This window comes from Manacus vitellinus, unplaced genomic scaffold (assembly GCF_001715985.3).
Source record: "Manacus vitellinus isolate BGI_N305 unplaced genomic scaffold, ASM171598v3 scaffold_65_pilon, whole genome shotgun sequence".
Lineage (NCBI taxonomy): Eukaryota > Metazoa > Chordata > Aves > Passeriformes > Pipridae > Manacus > Manacus vitellinus.
Genome location: NW_021940724.1, coordinates 1,202,805 through 1,223,211, shown reverse-complemented (window position 1 = coordinate 1,223,211; position 20,407 = coordinate 1,202,805). Strand labels below are relative to the sequence as shown.

General features: G+C 47.6%; 1 protein-coding gene across 1 annotated transcript in view; it reads right to left on the bottom strand.

Annotated features, from left to right (window-relative positions):
• Nucleotides 1-987: 987 nt before the first annotated feature.
• LOC103760116 (plexin-A4) overlaps nucleotides 988-20,407 on the bottom strand; it is a 225,462-nt gene continuing 206,042 nt past the window's right edge. Inside the window, exons 25-29 of the mRNA XM_018083606.2 lie at nucleotides 19,946-20,136; nucleotides 17,089-17,258; nucleotides 13,729-13,941; nucleotides 2,769-2,919; nucleotides 988-2,026 (exon numbers count right to left, since the gene is read on the bottom strand). Coding sequence (XP_017939095.1) covers nucleotides 1,931-2,026; nucleotides 2,769-2,919; nucleotides 13,729-13,941; nucleotides 17,089-17,258; nucleotides 19,946-20,136 — 821 coding nt within the window. The 3' untranslated portion in view covers nucleotides 988-1,930. The remainder of the gene's footprint in view (nucleotides 2,027-2,768; nucleotides 2,920-13,728; nucleotides 13,942-17,088; nucleotides 17,259-19,945; nucleotides 20,137-20,407) is intronic.

Genomic DNA, 20,407 nt, shown 5'->3' with positions numbered 1-20,407 from the left:
ACTTGCCTGTGTGTGTATCTGCTTGGCTGAGGGAAACCTGCTCGCTGACTGACCCCTGTTTGCACCCCCCACCCCCCCATTTTTCCATGCACTCATGGTCTGTCACTCTGAGGAGGTTCTGGTTGGACAGCAAAAGGCATCAATAAACCCAAATGCACTTGTTCTCCAATCACTTTACACACCCTGTCTTTACCCCTTTCTCCCTCCAGGTGCAAAGTAGACTCAGGCTGGAGCTCTGAGGATGATGAGGTGGACGTGGGCTGATTCTCCAGCCACTCCTCCATCTGGGAGTCAGTTCTGTTGGTTTCTGGGGAGGTGAATGCAGACCCAGCTCTTGCCTCCACGGTGTACAAGGTTCTCCACACCTCGAGGGTCTCTAACCATGGTGTTATCCAGGCTGTGTGAACAGAACAGCCAAAGGCAGGGGAGATGGAGGAGTTCACTCCTCTTTGGTTTGCCATGAAACAGGTTGAGATGTTGTTCTGGAGGAGCTGAGCAGAGGATGGGACAGGGGGATCACCTACAATTGTCCTGTGGTGACAGTGATCTCTGAAGGGGTAAGAGGTGCAAAGAGAGATAAAATCCCTCAGCAAGGCCTGTTGGTTCCAGAGGTGGACAGGAGGAAAGGCCAGGAATTGGCATCAAAAGGCAGATGGGCTTCAGAGAGACCTCCAGAAGACCAGCAGTTCAGCTGCAGGTAGAAGAATTTTTTTGCACTGTTTCATTTGGATTTCCTCCAAGATTTTTTCACGTGTGGTGACATTTCCTCTTAGGAGTGGCTTGGAAGGAAGGTTTTACCATCAGTCCTGTGCACCACCTTGGTTCCTGGCAAACCCTTCAGTGTCCTTCTGATATTCCACCAGGAGAAAACAACACCTTTGTTCCAGTTGAGGAAACAAAATGGAAAGAATTAACAGCTTTAAAAAAAAAAAAATCCCTCTAGGTGGTTTGTTGGTTTTTTGTTTGTTTGTTTGTTTGTTTGTTTTGTTGAGGATGGAACAAAATGAGACCTGTGGCTCTTGCTTTCCAAGCTGAGGTGGGAACAAGGGAGATGCTGTGCTGTCCATTGCCAGAAGGAGCAGAACCACCACTGACAGGAGGCCACTGAGCAGAGAGAGCAATTTTGCCGCAGTGCTACGACCAACAGGACACGACGGGAAAGACGGCGGGGGACACGTGTCTCTTGGAAAAATAAGAATAACCATATGAAACACATGGGCAGGGGAGGGTTGGTCTCCTCCTCCCCTCTTGACCCTTTCCCTGCCCCAAGGGAGCAGCTACACCAGGCAGGTCAGAGCCACAGTGGTCCCACTCTGGCGTTTTCCAGGGAGCCTTGGGGTTCCTCTCCTGGTGGGTCACTCTCAGGAGATAGAGTTGTGATGGCTCTGCAGGAGAGGAGCTGGATTTGCTCTGCCCTCCAGGATCCCTGCAGGCAGCTGCCTTCCCCTTGGGGAGACTTTGAGTAATACTGAGTTCATTTCCATGTCCACTCCAGGGGCTACAAGCCCTTGGAGGGCAGTTAAAGCAGCATGACAGAAGTTACCTCCCAATTTCGCCTCTGCAGAGTGATGATGAGATGTTGGGGGAGGGTTCGTGGGGGGTGTTTTTTTGTGTGTTTAATAGTTTTTCTCTAGGGTGAAGGCAGAGGGGAAGCTGTGAAAAGGAGAGCTCCACCTGAATGTCCCCATGGCCCCAGAGCCAAGATTCCTCTGCAGTCTTTTCCTTTAACCCCTGGGGCTCTGTCACTTCGTCCATAGATTTGGAAAGAGAGAGAAATGAGGGAGAGAAAGAGAGAATGAGAGAGAGAGAGAGGAGCTGTGTGGGTGACTCTGCTTACAGCCCATCAAAACTTGCACTTGGTAAAGATGATGATCTTGAGTGAGGCACGACTTGGTTTATCCCTCCCAGGGTGGCCCTGGCAGGACAGTTCTCAGCTGTCTATGCTCATGAGGGTTATGACTTGTTCAAGTTTGTAGGCAAGTTTCTGTTTCCCAGCCTGGTCATCTTGATCGAGGGCTCCGAGAATCTGGAAAAGGAAAGAGGAAAAAGTGATAGGGTTTATTTTTTTTTTCCCCCAAACAACTGAGTCCAGCACCTTATAGCAGCAGATGAGGATTAGCTTTCTTTAAGGTAAGTCTCAGGCTTAGCTTAGATCATGCAAAGCAGGTCAGTCGGCCAGCAGGGAACTAGGCAGGCAGTTTGGGCTTGATCTCACTAAATACAGACCTTTAGATTTCAACCAGTCAAACAGATTCTTGTCTTGGAGATCAGTTATTTAATAGCTTTATTCATCACCTGGCCATGCCACTTGAGATGCCCTAAGGGGTCTCACCTGGCCTTCAATGCACAGAACCATGCTGGACACCTTAAAGTCTGTGTCATGCCTGCTGGACCATTCTTGGGTGCTTTAGGGTATCTGGAATGGCATTGGCCACATGTTCGTAAACAAATTTTGGCCACATGTTCTTAAACCACTTCTGGCCACAGGAGATGCAGAGCTCATGCATGGCTCCTCTGCACCAAGCAGACCATCATCTACTGCAAGCCAGCTAAACCTGATTGACCAATAGCAGGAGATAAAAACAACAGTGATCCAGACAGAAGAGTGCTGTGGAGACCGAAAATCCCAGACCTTCCCTTTTACAGGCCCCAAGCCTTGCTTCTCATCCCATAAACCCATCACCCCCCCTAGCCAGGATGAAGATAGGCATCTGTGATACATGGGTGGGCTGTGCCATGGTCCCTCAGAACCTCTGCAAGGCTCTCACCTCCTCGCTGTACTTGCCCACGTAGGAGTAGATCTCTGAGAGCGCGCTCATGGTGTTGAACTCGTTCATGTGCATGCGGGACTGCTCAGCCAGGTAGGCATTCATGTCCTGGTCACTGATGGCTGGCATTTTGGCAATGTCTGAGTAGTACCTGAGAGAGAGAAATACAGGGGTTGATTGAGGGGAGAGAGAATTTCAACTCGTCAAGAGACGAAATTCGCCAACAATAAAGAGAAAAACCACATTTTGCAGTTTGGGCTCTGCTGGGGCATCAGTGAAATACCTGGTCATGAAATACCTGGTCATGCCTTTTACAGCAAGGCAGATGGCTTAGAGAAATCAAACACTGTTGAAGTATTGATCCTGAGCACCAGGCATGTGTTGTATTCACTCCATCCCAAGCTGAGATTGAAGTCCCAAAGAGCATCCTGGGGACGTTCTCCATGCCACCAGAGAAGCAGGAGGAAGGGAATGCTGGATTCCTTCATCTGGCCTTCAAGGACTTTGAGCCCTGCCTCTAGTCCCACAGAGAAGCCCCACTGAGGGCTCAGCATTTCACTCCCATAAACAAAAAAGAAAGCAAAAAACCCCAAAACAAAACCAAAAAAACCTAAAAAACCACAACCCCCCCCCAAAAAAAAAACCCCTTGATTATTGCTTGTGCCATTCACACAAGTACATCTGCCCACACTGCTGACATCACCCATCTCCACCACTCAATCCAGTCTACCCAGCAACTCTTCTGCTGCTCAGCATCCCCATTTTGCCCCACATTTTAAGGTGATGTTTCTGGCAACAGCCTTAAACCCTCACATCCCCACTGTGACTGGAGAAAAATCTGCTTTCCTTAGCAATCAACACCATTCCACCTGTGCCCAAGAGGTCTGGGGTTTTATCCATAGGATTTGGATGCCCCAGAACAGTTGCCCAACAGGCCTCATGTGCAGAGTGATGTCTCTTTAAGGAAGTTGCTATTTTTGATGTCCTTCCTCTCCAGGGTAAGGCAGGTCTTGGAGGACAAGGTTTGCAGAAGGTAATCAGTCACTGTCATTTGCAGCTGTGCTCCGCTGTCAACTGGTTAATTAGACTCCATCATTTACATTTTTAATTTCTGCAATTTGACATTTTGTGCACAAGGAAAAAAAAAAAGAAAGAAAGAAAAAAAAAAAAGCTGCATCAATCCACGATTTTATAATTAGGAGGCAGAGGGGACAGGGAGCCAAAAGAGCTGACAGGTGTCCTGTAAACAGCACTGAGACACCTGCTGAGATGGAGCCTGTTTTCCACTGCAGAGAAATTGGACATTGAAGTGCTGTATGCTAAGATTCTTCATGCAGATGAGAGGGAAAATACTCTATGATAGAGTGGGGTGAGCAGCTGCTGGAGCCTCCTGTGAAAGGCAGCACAGAGCAAGAGCACAGGGGGAAACCCCTCCACATCCAGCTTTGCAAAGTCTGGTTTTGTGCCCTGCAGTCCCATCCTGGTTTACTGCAACTGGTCTCAGTTGCTATCCTGGTTTTGGTGGTGGGATGCTGATGTAACCCTTGGGAGATGAAGGCACATGAGGCAGATTTTCTTCTCCCAGCTCTATGCAAAGTCCTCTTACCTGACTCCTTCCAGAGCCAGACTCTGGTTCATCATAAAAGCTCATGCAAACCTCATTAATTTTACTGCAACTTCCAGCAGGCACAAAAGCATTACTCTCTCTGGAGTTCTGGCATCTTGTCTGCTGGGCTCAGGAGCAGCCAAAAATACCAGTCTAACTCAGTCCCATGGTCTAAATATTGCTCACTCCCAGTACTCTGAGTCTGGGCTTGGTTTTACTTTACGCTCTGTCTAACCCTCCATCCCCAGGCACATCTGAGGAGCTGCCTGGGAGTAAAGCAGACATTTAGAGATGCCAAGAGGACCTTCCCCGAGAAATTACCTCCAGAAGGAGACGGTGAGCAGGATGAATGAATATTTCTAGACCTTTACTACTTCCAGAAAAACTCAAACAAGTCTCAGCATCAGCTGCTGGCCAAAATCAGATCTGTGCTACCTGGACAAGATTGTCAGGAACTGGTGGCATCCGTGACATTGCTGAGAAAACAAGGAATCCTATGGTCAAAAAAGCAAGGTGCACCTGGGCATCCAAAAAAAACCCCCTACATCCACGTGCAACCAGCACAGTTGACAGACTTGTGGAGAAAACAGGCTGCAGTGCAGTGAAATGCTTTGATTTATGGTGCCTCAGAAGAGCCCATGGAGAAGAGCCCATGGAGAAGAGCCCAGCTCCTCCTGTTGGGTGAAATGAGAAGGGAAGGGTATTAAATCACAGCAAAAATAAACGAGGCAGGTGGAGGAAAGCAGAGGTGCCAGTCTGGCTCTGACAACCAGTCGAAATGTTCCCTTTCCTCTCTTGTTCAGCTGTCATCAAATGGTGGCAGGGTGGTGGGTGTAGGGACAGGCTGCTCCCAAAAAGCAGAGCACAGACACTTATCATCTGCTTCTCCAAGTTTCTCCTGTTTCCCTTCCACCTGGTAGCAGAAGCCTCTTGAGTCTGTGACTCATGAGGGTCTGAAAGCTCCCTATCCCTTTCCAGCCCTTCAGAGATCATTTTCCAGCATCACAACACTCCCATGACTCATCTGAGCAAGGAAAAGCTACAGGAAACACTCCCTGGAGAGAGGGATGGGATGCACAGATCTGAGCTTCAAGAATCAGAGTTTCAGGGCCTGGAGGCCTCTGTGGCCATGACAGACTCTCCAGCTGTGATCTCAGTGTTCTGGGTTCACGGGCCATTACCCACCATCAGACCAAAGTGTCCTGGTCTCCAGACTCAATTCCCTGGCATCACACACCTGAGCAGTCATTTCCCGTTAAGGCTGCACACCAAGATATTGTGGGAATGTGTTTTGTGGCAAAAATAAAAGAAGAAGAAGGGAGGAAAAAAAGCATGTATCAATAACCAAACCTATCTGAGGGAGAAGACATAACATCCTTCCACCCGAATTCTGCAGTGGCCCAATAACTTATTTACACAGAAGAGTTTCTAATGAAGCCATCATTGCACTCTCTAAAGAAATGATGGATGTGTATATTAAAGCAGCCTAGCAGGGGGATGACAACATCCCTGCTGAGTCTTTATTTACCTTCTATTTGAGCCGGGATCCTCAGAGGCACTTAGGGCCTCTCTGCCATTTGCATCCCCCTAATGCAAAAGCTGTCACCAAACCCCAGAGGTCCTTGCATTTGCACTGCTGGAATTTGCAGCCTGTGTGTCTTTGTGCTGCTTCCCTCAGACCCTGCAGCTGACAGCTCTCCCTCACACCAGAGCAGAGCTGTGAGGTAATTCCAGGGGGAATGGGATGCTCTGTCACCGGTGAGCAACACCAAGCTGAGGGCTCAGATCTCACCTGAGACCTGGACAGGTCGCTGGCTCACACTTCCAAAGCCAGCAGGAGGCTGAGAACACAAGACTAAACCAGACTCCCTCTGAATGAGACAGAAAGGTGGCAAAGCAGCAAATTCACCTTAACCTGCACCCAAAGGGTCAGAGTGAGAGTCTGAAGTAGAAGACGGTGACTACTTGGTCAGATGTGCATCACTTGCTACTGCTCCCCTTCTCCAGTTTTGGTTACTTCCAATGGATTCTTTCCCAGCTGTTTCCAGAAAATCCTGAGCCAGAAATCAAAAGATCCAGCCTTATGTGTTCCAGTTTCCTCTGAGTCCCAGGAACGGCCTCCATTCTCACCTCAAGGCTGTTTATCCTCTGATATGACAGGAAATTTGTTCACTAGATTTCAGAAGCAATAAAAGTAATGAGGAACTCAGATAAGTCCATCATTCCAGCACATTATCAACTCAGATGGAGGATGTGAGGGTAACCAGGCCTTGGGATGTGACCTCACAGGTATCATTTTAGCACAGCAACTTACCCCAGCCTGGCTTGGAGTGGAGAGCCCATGAGACCATCCAGTGCCACTGAAATATGGAGAAGGATTTGGGATGCACCCGTATTGAGTCCTAAAGAATAGTTGTTCCCTTTTGTTCCACAACCTCCTCTTTCCCTGAGTTGTCTTTGTTTTCTTTTGTTTTGCTTTGTTTTCCCAAGGAAAGCAATACAACAGCGACCTGGGAATACATCACAATGACCTGGGAATACATGTTTATCCAGTGGTAAATGCTCTTTCCTTCAGTACCAACCTGGAAAGGCTCCTTAGGGGAGCTGTTTCACCAGAAAAACTGTGCCTGCCGCCACTCAGTAACTCATTAACTCAACAAAAGAGAAGAGAAAAGCCATGTTGCCAGTGCTTCCTCTCCAGCCCGAAATTTTCCAGCCCAGCCCATGGTTTAGGCAGCTTAGCATGGAGCTAATTGCCTTCCAAAAGATCTTTTTGTCGTGGTTGTTGTTTGTCGCTGGGTTGGGACTGCGCTCATTAATAATCATTTTAGCATATGAAAAGCTTGTAACGAATCCATGAGCTGCAGACGGCAGAGCAATTACAGCAATCACATAATTAGGGTTATGCAATAGCCGGCTGTACCCAGACCACTGGAGGAGGAAAAGATGCTTGAAAGGGATATGGGGGACTGCTAAAGCAGGGAAGGGCTGATGGAAAGCTTGGGAACAACCTAGTGGCCAGCTTTTTTATGGGATGAAGTGAAGCAATGCAAGGACATGCTGTCAGTTCTGGTTTTGACACAGAACGGCGGGTTTAGTTTCCTGGGAAGCATCTGAGCTGCTGGATGAGGCCCTGGCACAGACTGCCCAGGGAAATCATGGATGCCCCATCCCTGGAAGTGTTCAAGGCCAGCTTGTACAGGGCTTGGAGCAACCTGGTCTAGTGGAAGGTGTCCTTGCCCATGGCAGGAGGCTGGAATGAGGTGATCTTTAAGATCTCTTCCCACCCAAACCATTCCAGGATTCAGCCACAGTCAGTCACAGGACTGTTAGCCCAGACTGACCCTATTCCAGGGAGAGGTTTAAGGCCAGGCTGTTGGACACTGGTTGGACTTTGGCAGTACCAGTATGACAGCTGAGCAGAAAGCATCCAAAATTAGCTGAAGACCTCCTAGTACTTCCAGAAATTTGCCTTGAAGTGCTTTAGGGAATTTAAGGAACGATTCTGCCTGTGTATGCAAACCCTAGGTAGGACAATGATTTTATTTTGCCTGTGCATGGCTTTTCCTGCTGCTTTTCAGCTCCGAATAAAGAGTGGAGAATTGATGGACAGCATTGATTAAATGGCTGAAGAGTGAATTGGTGCACAGGTAGCTTCTCTGGGAGGGAAAATCATCCAGCATCACCTCAGTGCAGAGGTTGTTTGGGGCTGTACCCTCGACAAGCAGACACGTTTTCATCCTGCCTGCTGAAAACTGCACCATGTGAGAACAGCATGTTACTGTGAGGAGAAAACTTCAGGATTTTTTTTTGGTTTTTGGAGTTGAAAAGTAAAGAAAGACTAGTGAACAGTCTTCAGATGCACCAAAACCTGCCCCAGAGAGGCAGGGAATGAGCTGCACCCCCAACCCCGGGGGTGGGATGACGTGACCTGGCCTCTAATTACAGCCAGGAAGATTTTGGCTGGCCACGAGGGAAAACACTGGGTTGGGAAGGACAGGGAAGCACAGGAATGGATTGCCTGAGGACAGCAGAGGCTCTGTTGCTGGAGGCCTTTAAGAAAGGGGTAGACAAGCACCTGTCAGGAAGGCTTTAGACAGAGCTGATCCTGCCCTGAGGCAGGAGCTGGTCGGGTTGACCTCCCGAGGCCCCTTCCAGCACTGTTTTTTATTATCTCTGCTGACAACACCCCCTGCCTTGACCCTTGGTATGCAATAGTTCGAGCCTTCTTTCTGGCAGAGGAATGAGGCAGAGAGGTCTGTGTTTTTTAAAGTAGAGCCAGGATTTGCACCTGTCATGTGATGCTCTTTTTTAAGGCCCTGGGAGTTTCTGTCTAAAACCTCAATAACTTACAATGTTTGGGTGCATGAAACTTATAACCTTTATTGTATTAAACTAGTCCAGTTGGTGGGTTTTTTTTCCCTAAAGTTGGCTGCAAAGGGGCCAACAGACATCAAGCACTGCACAGGTGGAGACCTTCTAGTGAATAGAGAGTCCTGAAACCACAAGCTGACACACCCTGTGGGTTAGATCATGAATTGGTACAGACTTGCTGTTTTGTGCATTCCAAACACACTCCCAAAGCATTTTCTAACAAGCCTAAGACCTGACATCTAGAACTAATGGCATGTAAATCATAGGTGCCTCAGGAATCACAGAATCATAGGATGGTTTGGGTGGGAAGAGACCTTAAAAATCATCCAGTCCCATCCCCTGCCATGGGCAGGGACACGTTCCACTAAACCAGGTTGCTCCAAGCTCCATCCAACCTGACCTTGGACACTTCCAGAGATGGGGCAGCCACAGCTTCTCTGGGCAACCTGTGCCAGGGCCTCCCAACCCTCTGAGCACAGAATTTCTTCCTAAGTTGTGCCTAAATCTCTCCCTTTTAGTTTAAAACCATTCCCCTTGCCCTATCACTATGTGCCTGTGCAAGGAAAAAACAAGTAGGTGAGACCATGGACACAGGACCTGGGTACCACCAGCTCAGTCAGGCAGTGTTTGCACCCAGGTTACCATGATAAAATGCAGGTGTTAGAACTCTGAATACCACATATCACTTCAAACTTCTTTCAGTCCTGATCCCGGCAGGCCTATTTTGAAATGGTCTTTGCTGGGTGACTCTTAAGCTGTTAAGAATACTTGTAATGTCTCCATTGACTTTCAGTTTTTCTTTGAGGGGCTCTTTTCAATGCACAATTGGCAGCCAAAAGGAGACCAAGTCCCTGCAGGGGTGAGGAAAAAAAAGCACCAGTTCTTCTCCTTTCAGCACTGCAGGTATTTTGGGCACCAGTGTGAAATGGAAATACTCTTGGGCTTCTGCTTTTTGTGCTCTGCCCCTTTCCAGTCTCCCACATCCCTGTCTCCGTGCCAGGCTTCGGTAGGGAAACATCATATTGATTGTGATGCAGGCAATTAAATGGTGTTAATGAAGTTCAAACAAGTGTTATCATAAGCTTGGCAGCACGGAGAGAAATGAAAGGTCAGCCACAGCCCTTTGTCATCTTTTCAGTGTGGTGTTGAATGCTAATGAGACAGCCCCAATTAGAACAGGCTCCCCTTTGTATTGCTTGGGGATTGCATCAAATGCTCCCAAGTTCTCCAGATTTCCTGGCTCAAAGGGGACATTTGAAGTAAACTTGAAAAGATGCAGATCTGAAGCTGCTCTAATGTAAATTCAGCAAAGCCTATGGAGTTTTACCAGCTGAAGTCAGACGAGATTCTGCTCCACCGTTCCCATTCTTTTCCTCTTTTTTTTTTTTAATACTTTTTTTTCAATAGACTCATATAATGATAATTGAAAAGCCTACACTTTGTTTTAGAACTGCAGCCTGGATCTTCATGGCTTCAACAAAAGTCAAAGAGCCTGTCCCCATTTCCTGGGTTAATTCTCCTGCCTCACCAGGATTGTTTCAGCAGGCAGAGTCCACCCCTGCTTCCAATAGTGTTGTAAAGGACTGTCACGGAATTATGGAATGGTTTGGGTTGGAAGGGACCTTTAAAGGTCATCTAGTCCCCCTGCAATGAGTGGGGACAGCTTCAACTAGACTTAAGTGAGGCACAGTAATTTTTTTTCTTGCTGTTGTCAGCAAATCCATTGCCTTGGATGATCATAGAAATGGACACTAAAACAACCAACCTCTCAGAATGTCATGGGAATTCTCAATATCCTTTACAGTTTTCCATGAAGGTGACATGGAATTGAAAAAATTGGTAAATTTTAAAACTTGAATCATCACAAACAAGTAACTGAAAACATGAGAAAATCCTTCCAAGAGGCGAACAAATAAACAAAACCACTGAAGAAGGTTCCTGATGGCCTTGCTATTGAAATCTTTTGGAATCAGATCTCCAGGTGACTCCTGCGTGGAAGTAGACCACTGGTCAGACCAGATTTTGTAACTTTTCCCCTCTCAATGTACATTCACAGCCTAAAGAGGTGGAAAACCACTGTTTGAAGGACTGGAGGAAGATACTTTCAACCATTCCCGCTTCTTATGCCAAGGTCATTTCCTGCTCTGAGTTTTGGGAGTCCTGAAGGCACATTCTACACCAAGGAACCAGTTTTTCAAAGGGATGGCTTGGAGTGGCCCAGCTCAGCTCCATTCCAGCAGCTCCTTAAAAGCCAAGAGTCTTTCTTTACTCCAGAGTGCCTCTGAGTTGGGTACAATCTCCCACTGCCTAATTACCCTCTTAGAGTTTCTTCTTCATCAAAGAAGTTCATTTGATTTCAGGTTCTTCTGATTTACTCAACCACTTCTTAAACTCCACAACTGAAAAATCTTTTTATCTCCTGATTCACCCTCTGAAGAAATCTAGTGGTCTTGAAGGATGCCTCCTCCAGCTGATGCTGACTACAGAAATAGCTCCAACCAGGACTGGGAGCCTTTGGATTTGGAATAACTCCCTCAAAGCACAATTGCAGAATGGAGAAAAGGAATTAATTAGCTCAGGGTAGAACTGAAATTATATTTTATTCATCCCTGAGATGTTTTTTTCCTTTCATCTACCACAGCATCCAGGTGCCACTGCCCTGAGTCAGTGGATCTGACACACAAAAACATAAGCAGGGAAGAAGCTGTAACCATATTCCAAACCCCACAGCCTCCCCTTGGGCTTCAGTTCAAGTTGTCAGAACTGAGTGCAGAAAACAATGCAGCACATGCTGGGGTCAGACATCCAGTGATGTTTAGGAGCAGCAGGAGGTGTTATGTACCTCGTTTGCAAACCCAGTAGTTTGGGAAAACTTCCAAGGAAATGCAGCAACTGTTGCTGAAGATCACTGGGCACCAGGATTTAGCTCCAAAAAGTTGCAAAGTGAAATCAATACTGGAAAAACAAAATCAGAAACTGCAGCCCTTTTTTAATCCACAGAAAAAATATCCCATTCTCCCCTTCTGTACCTCAGTTTGTCACTCAAATGTACCTTCTCCAAAGATAAAAATCAACCAGGTTCATCTGTCAAACAAAGTATTTGGCCACAGAAAACAACCACAGTCAAAGAATGTTGTTAAAGCATCACTGGAGAATGACATCTTTGGGTCAGTATTGGTGCAAACCTGATTTCTAAATGAATCTCAAACTCTACTGTCCCATTATTCAGGTCAATCCAGCAATCAGCCTCAATACACACTGAGGAACTTGGACACTGCACCAGTTGTTTGGGAAAATTTCCAAGGAAATGCAGCACCTACTGCTGAAGATCTCTGGGCACCAGGATTTAGCTCCAAAAAGTTGCAAAGTGAAATCAATACTGAAAAAAACAAAACAGAAACTGCTCCTTTTCTTTATCCAGCGAGGGAAAAAAAGGTGCTGCATAAGGAAATTCCTATTCTCCACTTCTGTACCTCTGTCACTCAAATGTACTTTCTCCAAAGATAAAAATCAACCAGGTTCATCTGTCAAACAAAATATTTGTCCACAGAAAACAACCAAACACAAAGAATGTTGTTAAAGCATCACTAGAGTGTGACATCTCTGGGTCACTGTTGGTGCAAACTTGATTTGTAAATGAATCTCAAATATTTCCTTCCCGTTATCCAGGTCAATCCAGCAATCAGCCTCAATACACACTAAGGAACTTGGACACAGTACCAGAAGTAGGTCATAATTAAGCAAGGTGGCTTGTGAGGGCCTTACAGGTTGCCTAGAAACCACATTTGCTGAAGTGTTTAACCACATCTAAAAATAATTCTCCAGACAAATCGCACACCAATGGGAGAACCGTTGGGGAAAATGCTGCCTTGTGCCAACCAGGGGACAGAGCTCTTTGATCATTCACACTCCTCTTTGACAAAATGAGAGAAAACTATCCCCATCAAAGGAAATCCAGGGATTTATTGGGCAGTGTGAGGTGTCTACAGCAGCAGAGGTCTCCTACAACCTGCATGACATGGTATCAGTTTTAGGCCGCGCCTATGAAGTCACCCAGAGAAATCATTGCTGGAAACTGGGTGCATTGTACAGGAATGATCTGTAAGATAAACCTGCCTTTGTATTTACAGAGTAACAACCATTCTCCACCTGTGCAGGTCCCAAACCTGCCAATAACACCGGGAGAGCCTTGGAAAACAAAGCACAGATCAACTGCTGCAAAGCTTCCTCCAGCAGAAAGGATCACACTGAATGGAGTGCAGGATGGGCTGGTTGCTTTTCCTGGGGCAAACCCTACAGAAACTGAAGTTCCAACATGCTGCAGGAATAGTTGTTTTGGTTGTGTTCACTGTGGAGCAGCTTTGCCAGACACTGACTTTCAGCACATGAGATTGAACAGCAGAGCCACAGGAGACTGAACAGTGGAGCCTCGGGTCTTGTAGATGTGGATAAAACACTTGGAAAGACCTGTGACCATTCAGAAAACACCTGCAGGGCTTCAGTCACCAGCCTGTCAGTCTTCTGGCATCTCACTCAAAGCACAGAAGAGCCTCCAAGGAGAGTTACTGGGAGATAATTGTATGTCCCTTGGGATCTAGGCAGTGTGGGGACTGTCACAATGATGCTGAGAACAGCAAACCACTTCTGGTCTGTGTGGAAAGACTTAGAAGCCCATTTACTTCACAGGGCTCAAACACATCACCTCCCCTTCCTTCCTCCCTCTACAACTTCTCAACAGTTTCTCCTCACGAGAAACAATAAAGGCAAACACCTTCTTTCACACCTCTAATTAAATTCCCATCTCTGCTGCAAGGCACTTGGGAACAAAAGGCTGACATGGAGATCTCTGCCTAGCAAAACCCAAAGAGAAAAAGCCCAGAGGCATCTCCCAAAGGCAACAGTGGTGACACCTCCTGGCATCACGAAGCAGGGCCTTGCTGAATTACTCATGTCATTCCTATTTCTAGGGCTAAAACTCACCTTTCCACCCAGTTCTTGTAGCTGGGGATGTCCTTGGCGTAGAGGAGCTTGTTGGAGGGGGAGTCTTTGCCCAGCCGGTGCTCTGAGGTGGAACAGGAGTCCATGAAGGTCTGGGCCACCACAGACAGACAGGCATCTGTGATGCTGTTTTTGTGGATGTCGAAGACAAACTGTGGGTTCTTGATCATGTTGACCCAGAACCTTAAGGGGAGGCTGCAAGAGGGGAAAGACAGTCAGGGCACAGCTCACAGGCTTTGTTGTGTGGGGTTACAATGGTAAGTGGTGGGTGGAAATCAAAACTCATGGTGGGGAGATGAGGGTTTCAGGATAAGAAATAGATAGAAAATAAATTCCTCCCCTACACTCCAGGGACAGCAGTGGAGTCACCTCAGGAGTGGCTTTGCTCCCTGGTATCCTCACAGGGCAGATTCTGGCAGTCTTTAAGTCAATACAATCTTATTAAAGTTGCACATAAATTAGTGGGAGTGATCGGACATTGGAATGGGCTGCCCAGGGAGGTGGTGGAGTGACCGTCCCTGGAGGTGTTTAAGAAGAGACTGGATGAGGCACTCAGGGCCATGGTCTGGGTGACAAGGTGGTTTTGAGTCACAGATTTGGCTCAACGATCTCAGAGGGCTTTTTCACCCTGGTTGATTGTGTGATTCTGTGATCCCGTGATATCTGAGGTGAGGACAATGCTTCCAAGCTTCTATACATCAAGTTGCAATGTAATTTGGCCCCTATTTGTTGCTTCATCAGACAAACACAGGCACTGCATCCATAAAACTTATGGATGGTAAGGGTGGTGAGGCACAGGAACAGGTTGCCACATCCCTGGAAGTGTTCAAAGCAAGGTTGGACAGGGCTTTGAGCAACCTGGTCTAGTGGAAGGTGTCCCTGCCCATGGCAGGGGGCTGGAATTGGAGGATCTTTAAGGTCCCTCCCAGCTCAAATCATTCTGTGATTCTAAACATTTGTCACTGAGGAATTTGGCTTTCAGCCCTTGTGGCAACCCCCTGGGAAGAAGAGTAGGTAGAGCTCCCAGGATGAGGCTGGGAATGTTCATGGCATGCACTGTGTGCTGGGGACACCGTGCACTGTCACAATCCACCCTCAAACCCAAGGCTGCAAACAATCCCAGCACACTGGGCATGAAGCAGTTGCTACATGACAGGGAAAAACCTGCTGCCTCAAGGAAAAAAAAAAAAGAGGAGCTGGGAAACAAGCATTGCAGCCTTTGAAATGAAAATCTATCTGCCCTAACCAAGGAAATGTTATTCCAATTGCAATCCAAAGCCCTTTCTCCCTTCCAATTTTTTTCAAAAGAGCGGTTCATTTGGATGAGATGCCCTGAGGTATCAACCTCCAGCCTTTGCCTCAAGCCTTTTTGTCAGGGCAAAGGCATTCAAGTGATCATGGCCTAGGAGCTGAGACATGTCACTGATCACAGAGCCCAGCTCTTGTCTCTCTGTCAGGCAGAATGTTAAGCCAACCTTCACTCTCTGCACCTTCCCAAGAGGAGGATGTTATTCAGCTCAACAAATTCTCCTGATATTCCAGCTAAACTCCCCAGTTCCTTCCATTTGCTCATTACCCCCATGTGTTCACTGTAAAAAATTCAGCTCCAAGTGTGATATATTTTGGGTCACAACAGGCAGTTTAACGTGTCCTGGCAGAGGGATAACACCATGTTTTCCTAAACCTTGTGTTCTCCTGAGCCAAAAAATTATAGAACAAATGTAAGAAAAGCCCCACACAGGGAATCCTGCCTGCGAGGTTCAGGAGAAGTGGGAGATGCTGGAAATTGGAGAATTATAGACTAGTTTGGGTGGGAAGGGACCTTAAAGATCATCCAGTTCCACCCCCTGCCATGGGCAGGGACACCTTCCACTAGCCCAGGTTGCTCAAAGCCCTGTCCAACCTGGCCTTGGACACTTCCAGGGATGGAGCAGCCACAGCTTCTCTGGGAAACCTGTACCAGGGCCTCCCCAGCCTCTGAGTAAATAATGAGTAAAGAATGACAATGAGACCTGATGGAGTTGTGGGGGAAAACATTTTAGGCTGGGGATGGAGGATCCTCAGTTGGAGGACGAGGTGGTTGAGTGACCCCTGCAAAAGTCCTTCTGCAGGTGTTTGGATGACAGGCACAGCCAGCATGAGGACGAGCAGAGTCCATGTGTGTGACCCGAGGGCAGGAAAGGGCTGGGGGTGATGGCCCTCGGAGCCCCTGACGTGATTTTTGAGTTCATTTAATCTGATGGAACAGATTTCTCCAGACTGCCCCTTTCTCCACACACACAGGCACACACACACACACTGCCTTCCCCCCTCCCCCCTTAAACAAACCTCCTGCTCATTTAGTCTGAGTGGCTGCAATCAGCCTTAGATTAGTGCTGCAGATAATGTTAATAATATGCTAATGTTTCATTAGTTGAAAGCCTCCTTGGTGCGTGGGGTTTCTTTTTTTATGTCACTGCCTGTGACGATCTGCCATGAGCATGGCTGGGAAAGGGAAAAAATGCATGAGCTGGGAGCCCCATGGCTCTCCTCTGCTGCTCCTTTTATAGTCCCTCTATTTGCACAGGAGAAGGGGAGGGAGTGATTCCCCAGGGATGTCTTTCCAAAAGGGATACTCAGTAGAGAGGAGGTTTTTCTCCACCAATTCTGATTTTTCCCCACTGTCCTATTACATAAATGAGGAGAGGCCTGATGAGAGCAGGGGCTGATGTCACACTTTGTCACTGATGTCACACTTTGTCACTCAATCCAAAGGAGACTCACATCCACCTCCAGACCCTTTAAATGCTCAGTACCATTGGAGATGCTTTCCTGGCCTCCAGCTGCCACCCAGGATGGTCTCCTGTGGGTGCTGTACATTCCCTGTGCACATCTGGGATATCTTAAAAAAATCCCAGCTGGCACTAGACACCTCTGTGTGGGCAAACAAATGGAGCTTTAAGCCCCATCCTGACTATAGTGGGAATTAAACATAGTGGGAATTCAAACACCTTGCCTAGATGAAGACAGTGGTGCTGAATCCTCTCCCACACCTCCCTAGGTATTCCCATGGTCCTGGGCACTGCAGCAGTTAAACACTTCAGCATTTTTCCACATGAAATACCTCAAAAATGCTGCCATTCCCGTGGAATACAGGCAAACTTGGGCCTGTTTAGCCAAAGTTCTCCATCCTTGGGAGACTTATTTAGATTCTGGGATATTCTGACTTATGAAAACCTGGTGCTCTGAATCCCACACCAGGCTCTTCCTCTCCCCCAGCAGCCAGATTCCAAACCACATGTTCCTTTACTCTCCTTCCAGCCCAGTGCCTGGTGCTGGGCCATGCTGGGGTGTGTCACTCACCAGTTGCTCTTCCAGGTGTGCCTCACGTGGGGGTCGTGGATGTTGTGTTTGTCAGCCTGCTCATCCAGGAAATCAAACATGTACTTGATAGCCAGGGGGAGGGCACTGCCACGGTGGGCAGTGCTGAAGATGGTCTCAAAGAGGTCATCTACAAACTTCTGGAGGGTGCCCTGTCGGGAGGAGAAAGGGAAGAGGAACGTGAGACAACAAGTGGGAAGAGGAGGCTGAATTTTGGTACCTCCCTGGACACAGAGCGTGTCTGTGGATCAGGGCCCTGAGGGTGTGATTGGAAAATGGGAGCCATGAAATATCAGTTAAATGTGACCTGATTTGGGAATTTCAATACAGGTGTCACAATAACCACTACACCTGGTTGTCAGCCAGGTCCAGATGTGCTCCCTGTCCTCCCTGCTCTGAGCATTCCCTGCCTGGAAGGTGGCTGAGCTGAGGTGGGACACCTTCCTCCATCTCAGGTACATGGTGATAGAGAGGCCCCACTTTGCTTCCAGTGAGACTCCTCTCCTCTGTATCCCATCCCCAACTGCTTTAGTGCACTCATGAGACAAAACCCAGCCATTTTCTAGGCTGGCTTTTCACCCAGGGCCATTTTTTAAGCTGGGAATAGAAGTCAGATGGCTGTAGAGCACAGCAGAAGGTGTCATGGAGACAAATAGGACAAGAGTACCTAGAGAGAGGCAGTTGGTTTACACGTGTGACTGGTTTAATAAATAAGGCAAAATTCTTCTTAATTCCCAAGAGGCCTCCTCATTTTTTACTATCCACTGGCATGGGACTAAGGCAAATCCTAAAAGCAATGCATGGATCTGCCATGCACTACTCTGCAGAGCTCAGGAATGTCCACTGCTCCTCTGGGAGGAGAATCTCAAATCCTGAGCTTGGAAAACTACCCTGATGAGGATATTTGACCTTTAGCAAGAAGGAGAGTAGCTGGAATATCAGAGGGTTGGACAGAAGGGCAGCAGAGGAGCTTTAGGCTGGACTTTGGGGAGAACCAGGCAAGGCAGGTTTTCTCTGCCACCAGAGCTTCACAGGCATTTCTATGTGAACAAACCACACAGCTGTGAAAACAACCAAAAAATAATTGAACCTCCAACAAACAGCTCCTGATGTGCAAAATTTCCTCTTCTGAAAAGTAAAATTCTTCTCTTTCTTCTCTGCAGACCCAGGAAAGGAATTTCTCCTTTCTGGAAACAGAGCACCAGGTTCCACCAGAGTGGCTCGAGTTTACATAGAGGTACAAACACTTAATTAGAAAGCTGATGTCTCTGGCTGATTCACCACTTGATTTATTCTTTGGGAAACCAACAGAGGCACCTTGTGTGAACTCCTACAGGGTGAGTAAAGCCCTACAGCACATGTGTGACTCAGAAAGGGCCCCTGAGGGGAAATCTTGTTGCTCTGACATGGAGGAGCTGCCCTCAGGTTCAGTTGCTGCAGGGAATTAGTTCTCTACGTGCTCACCCACACAAACACAAAGAAAACCTCTGAGGCTTTCAGGCAGGAGGATCCAGGTCTCAGAGGTCAGAGATTTACCAGAATAAAAATCACTGTCAGTTTAACTAAGTATTCCTGGGGATTGTATTACCAGCAATTGCTCTCTCTCCTATTTCCCTCCCTCAAACGGTCATGATGAGAAAATAAAATTGTTTAACCCAAGAGGGGAAACAATAAACCCCCAACCCTCCTACTTTGTTTCTGTGCAAGTCTTACAGCTGCTTTTCTGCCATTTCCACAGAAAAACCAACAACCCAAGTGTTGAATCTGTGACCCAGAACACAAAGCAAAAGCAGTTCAGTGGTGGCATAGGGGACATATCCCCAGACAGTGGAAATCAGCACTGCTCCAATGCTTGCTGGTTTACACCAGCTGGGGCCAGAGCCCTGGGGAGCATCATTTTCTTTTAGCCCTGTGATCCATAAAAGCATCTTGATGCCAGGGAATGGGGCAGGTACCAGGGGCTAAAGACAAAGCCACTTTATCTCCAGATCCCTCTCTAACACAGCCAGCTTGAGTGAGGCTGCAGGGAGAGTGAGACATCAGAGGCAAAATGAGTTGAGGAATAAATGTGCAGATAAAACTGTAAGGTAGGACTTAAACAAGTGATGGGGGTCTGAACTCAGATGGCATTTGCACAAACACATGAAATTGTGTTTGTGCCTATTCACACCCTGACTGAAGATAATAAATAGTCAGAGCTCTGGATGCGTCTGGAGATTCCATTCAGGATGTCCCTGCTCTGCTTCCACCTGACTTGACCTGTACTTTCTCTTTGGAGCCCCTGAGCTTTCTACGTCTCAGACCAGGGGGATTTGCACTCCTTGGAGCTGGCCATCCACTGACATCATAGTCAACTTAAACCCCTGCCAAAACATCAGCACTAAAGTCTTTATTGTCCCGGGGGAAGGTGGAGAAGAAGGATTTGTACAACAAAACTCAGAGGTTTCTGGCATGGGAACCCATTTCAGGCTGTGAGGCCTGACACATCCTTGGAACCTGAGCTGGGCACATTTACTCTCTGGCTCTTCATTTGCTCTTAATTTTGGGCAAAACTACAAACCAGTCCAATCGACATCCCCAGCCCCTCCCCCTGTGCTGACTCTCCACCAGTCTCATGGCCCTGAATTCTTTACTCCTTGTTCCTTTTCCAGTGTCCCTTTTTTCACTCTGCTTTCTAAGTTCCAGCTCCTTCCCTACGTGCTCGGAGCAGCAATTTCCTTCTGCTCTTTATCCTCCTTCAGCACCCTTTGAGTGGTCTCTTGCTCCTTGGTGGCAAGAAACCCCACCACGGCCTCAAACCAAGCATTTCCCACCCTCCTCCCCGCCCCCCGCCACGTACCTTGGTGGCAAGAAGTCTGGTCAGGTAGATCTCAGAAACCATCTTGCTGCCCCTGTCACCCTCTTTTTGGTCACCGTGCTCGTGGTTCTTCACCAGGTGCCACATCTTGACCCCGCTCTCCAGGTCGGGGGTGATCATGGGGGTTCGGGACCGGAGGCTGTCGGGGCTCCCCGTGTAGCGGATCATGTTTTCTGTGGAGAGAGATGAGGGCTCTCAGCCCTGGGAGCTCTCCCATTGGGATTTTCAGGGAATGTCCCGATGATATGACACCTACTAGGTGCTTTTCAAAGCATTAGCCGAGTGAGTTTGCTCGGGAAAGGCAAGGGGGGGTCAGCCAAGCCAGGTGTGATGTCGATATGCCATTAAATTAAATGAGGTTCAAACACTGATTTCCAGTTGTCCACACTTTTTACCTCTTATCTTGTTCCCTGGAAAAATCTTTGGCCTGGGACAACTGGCACT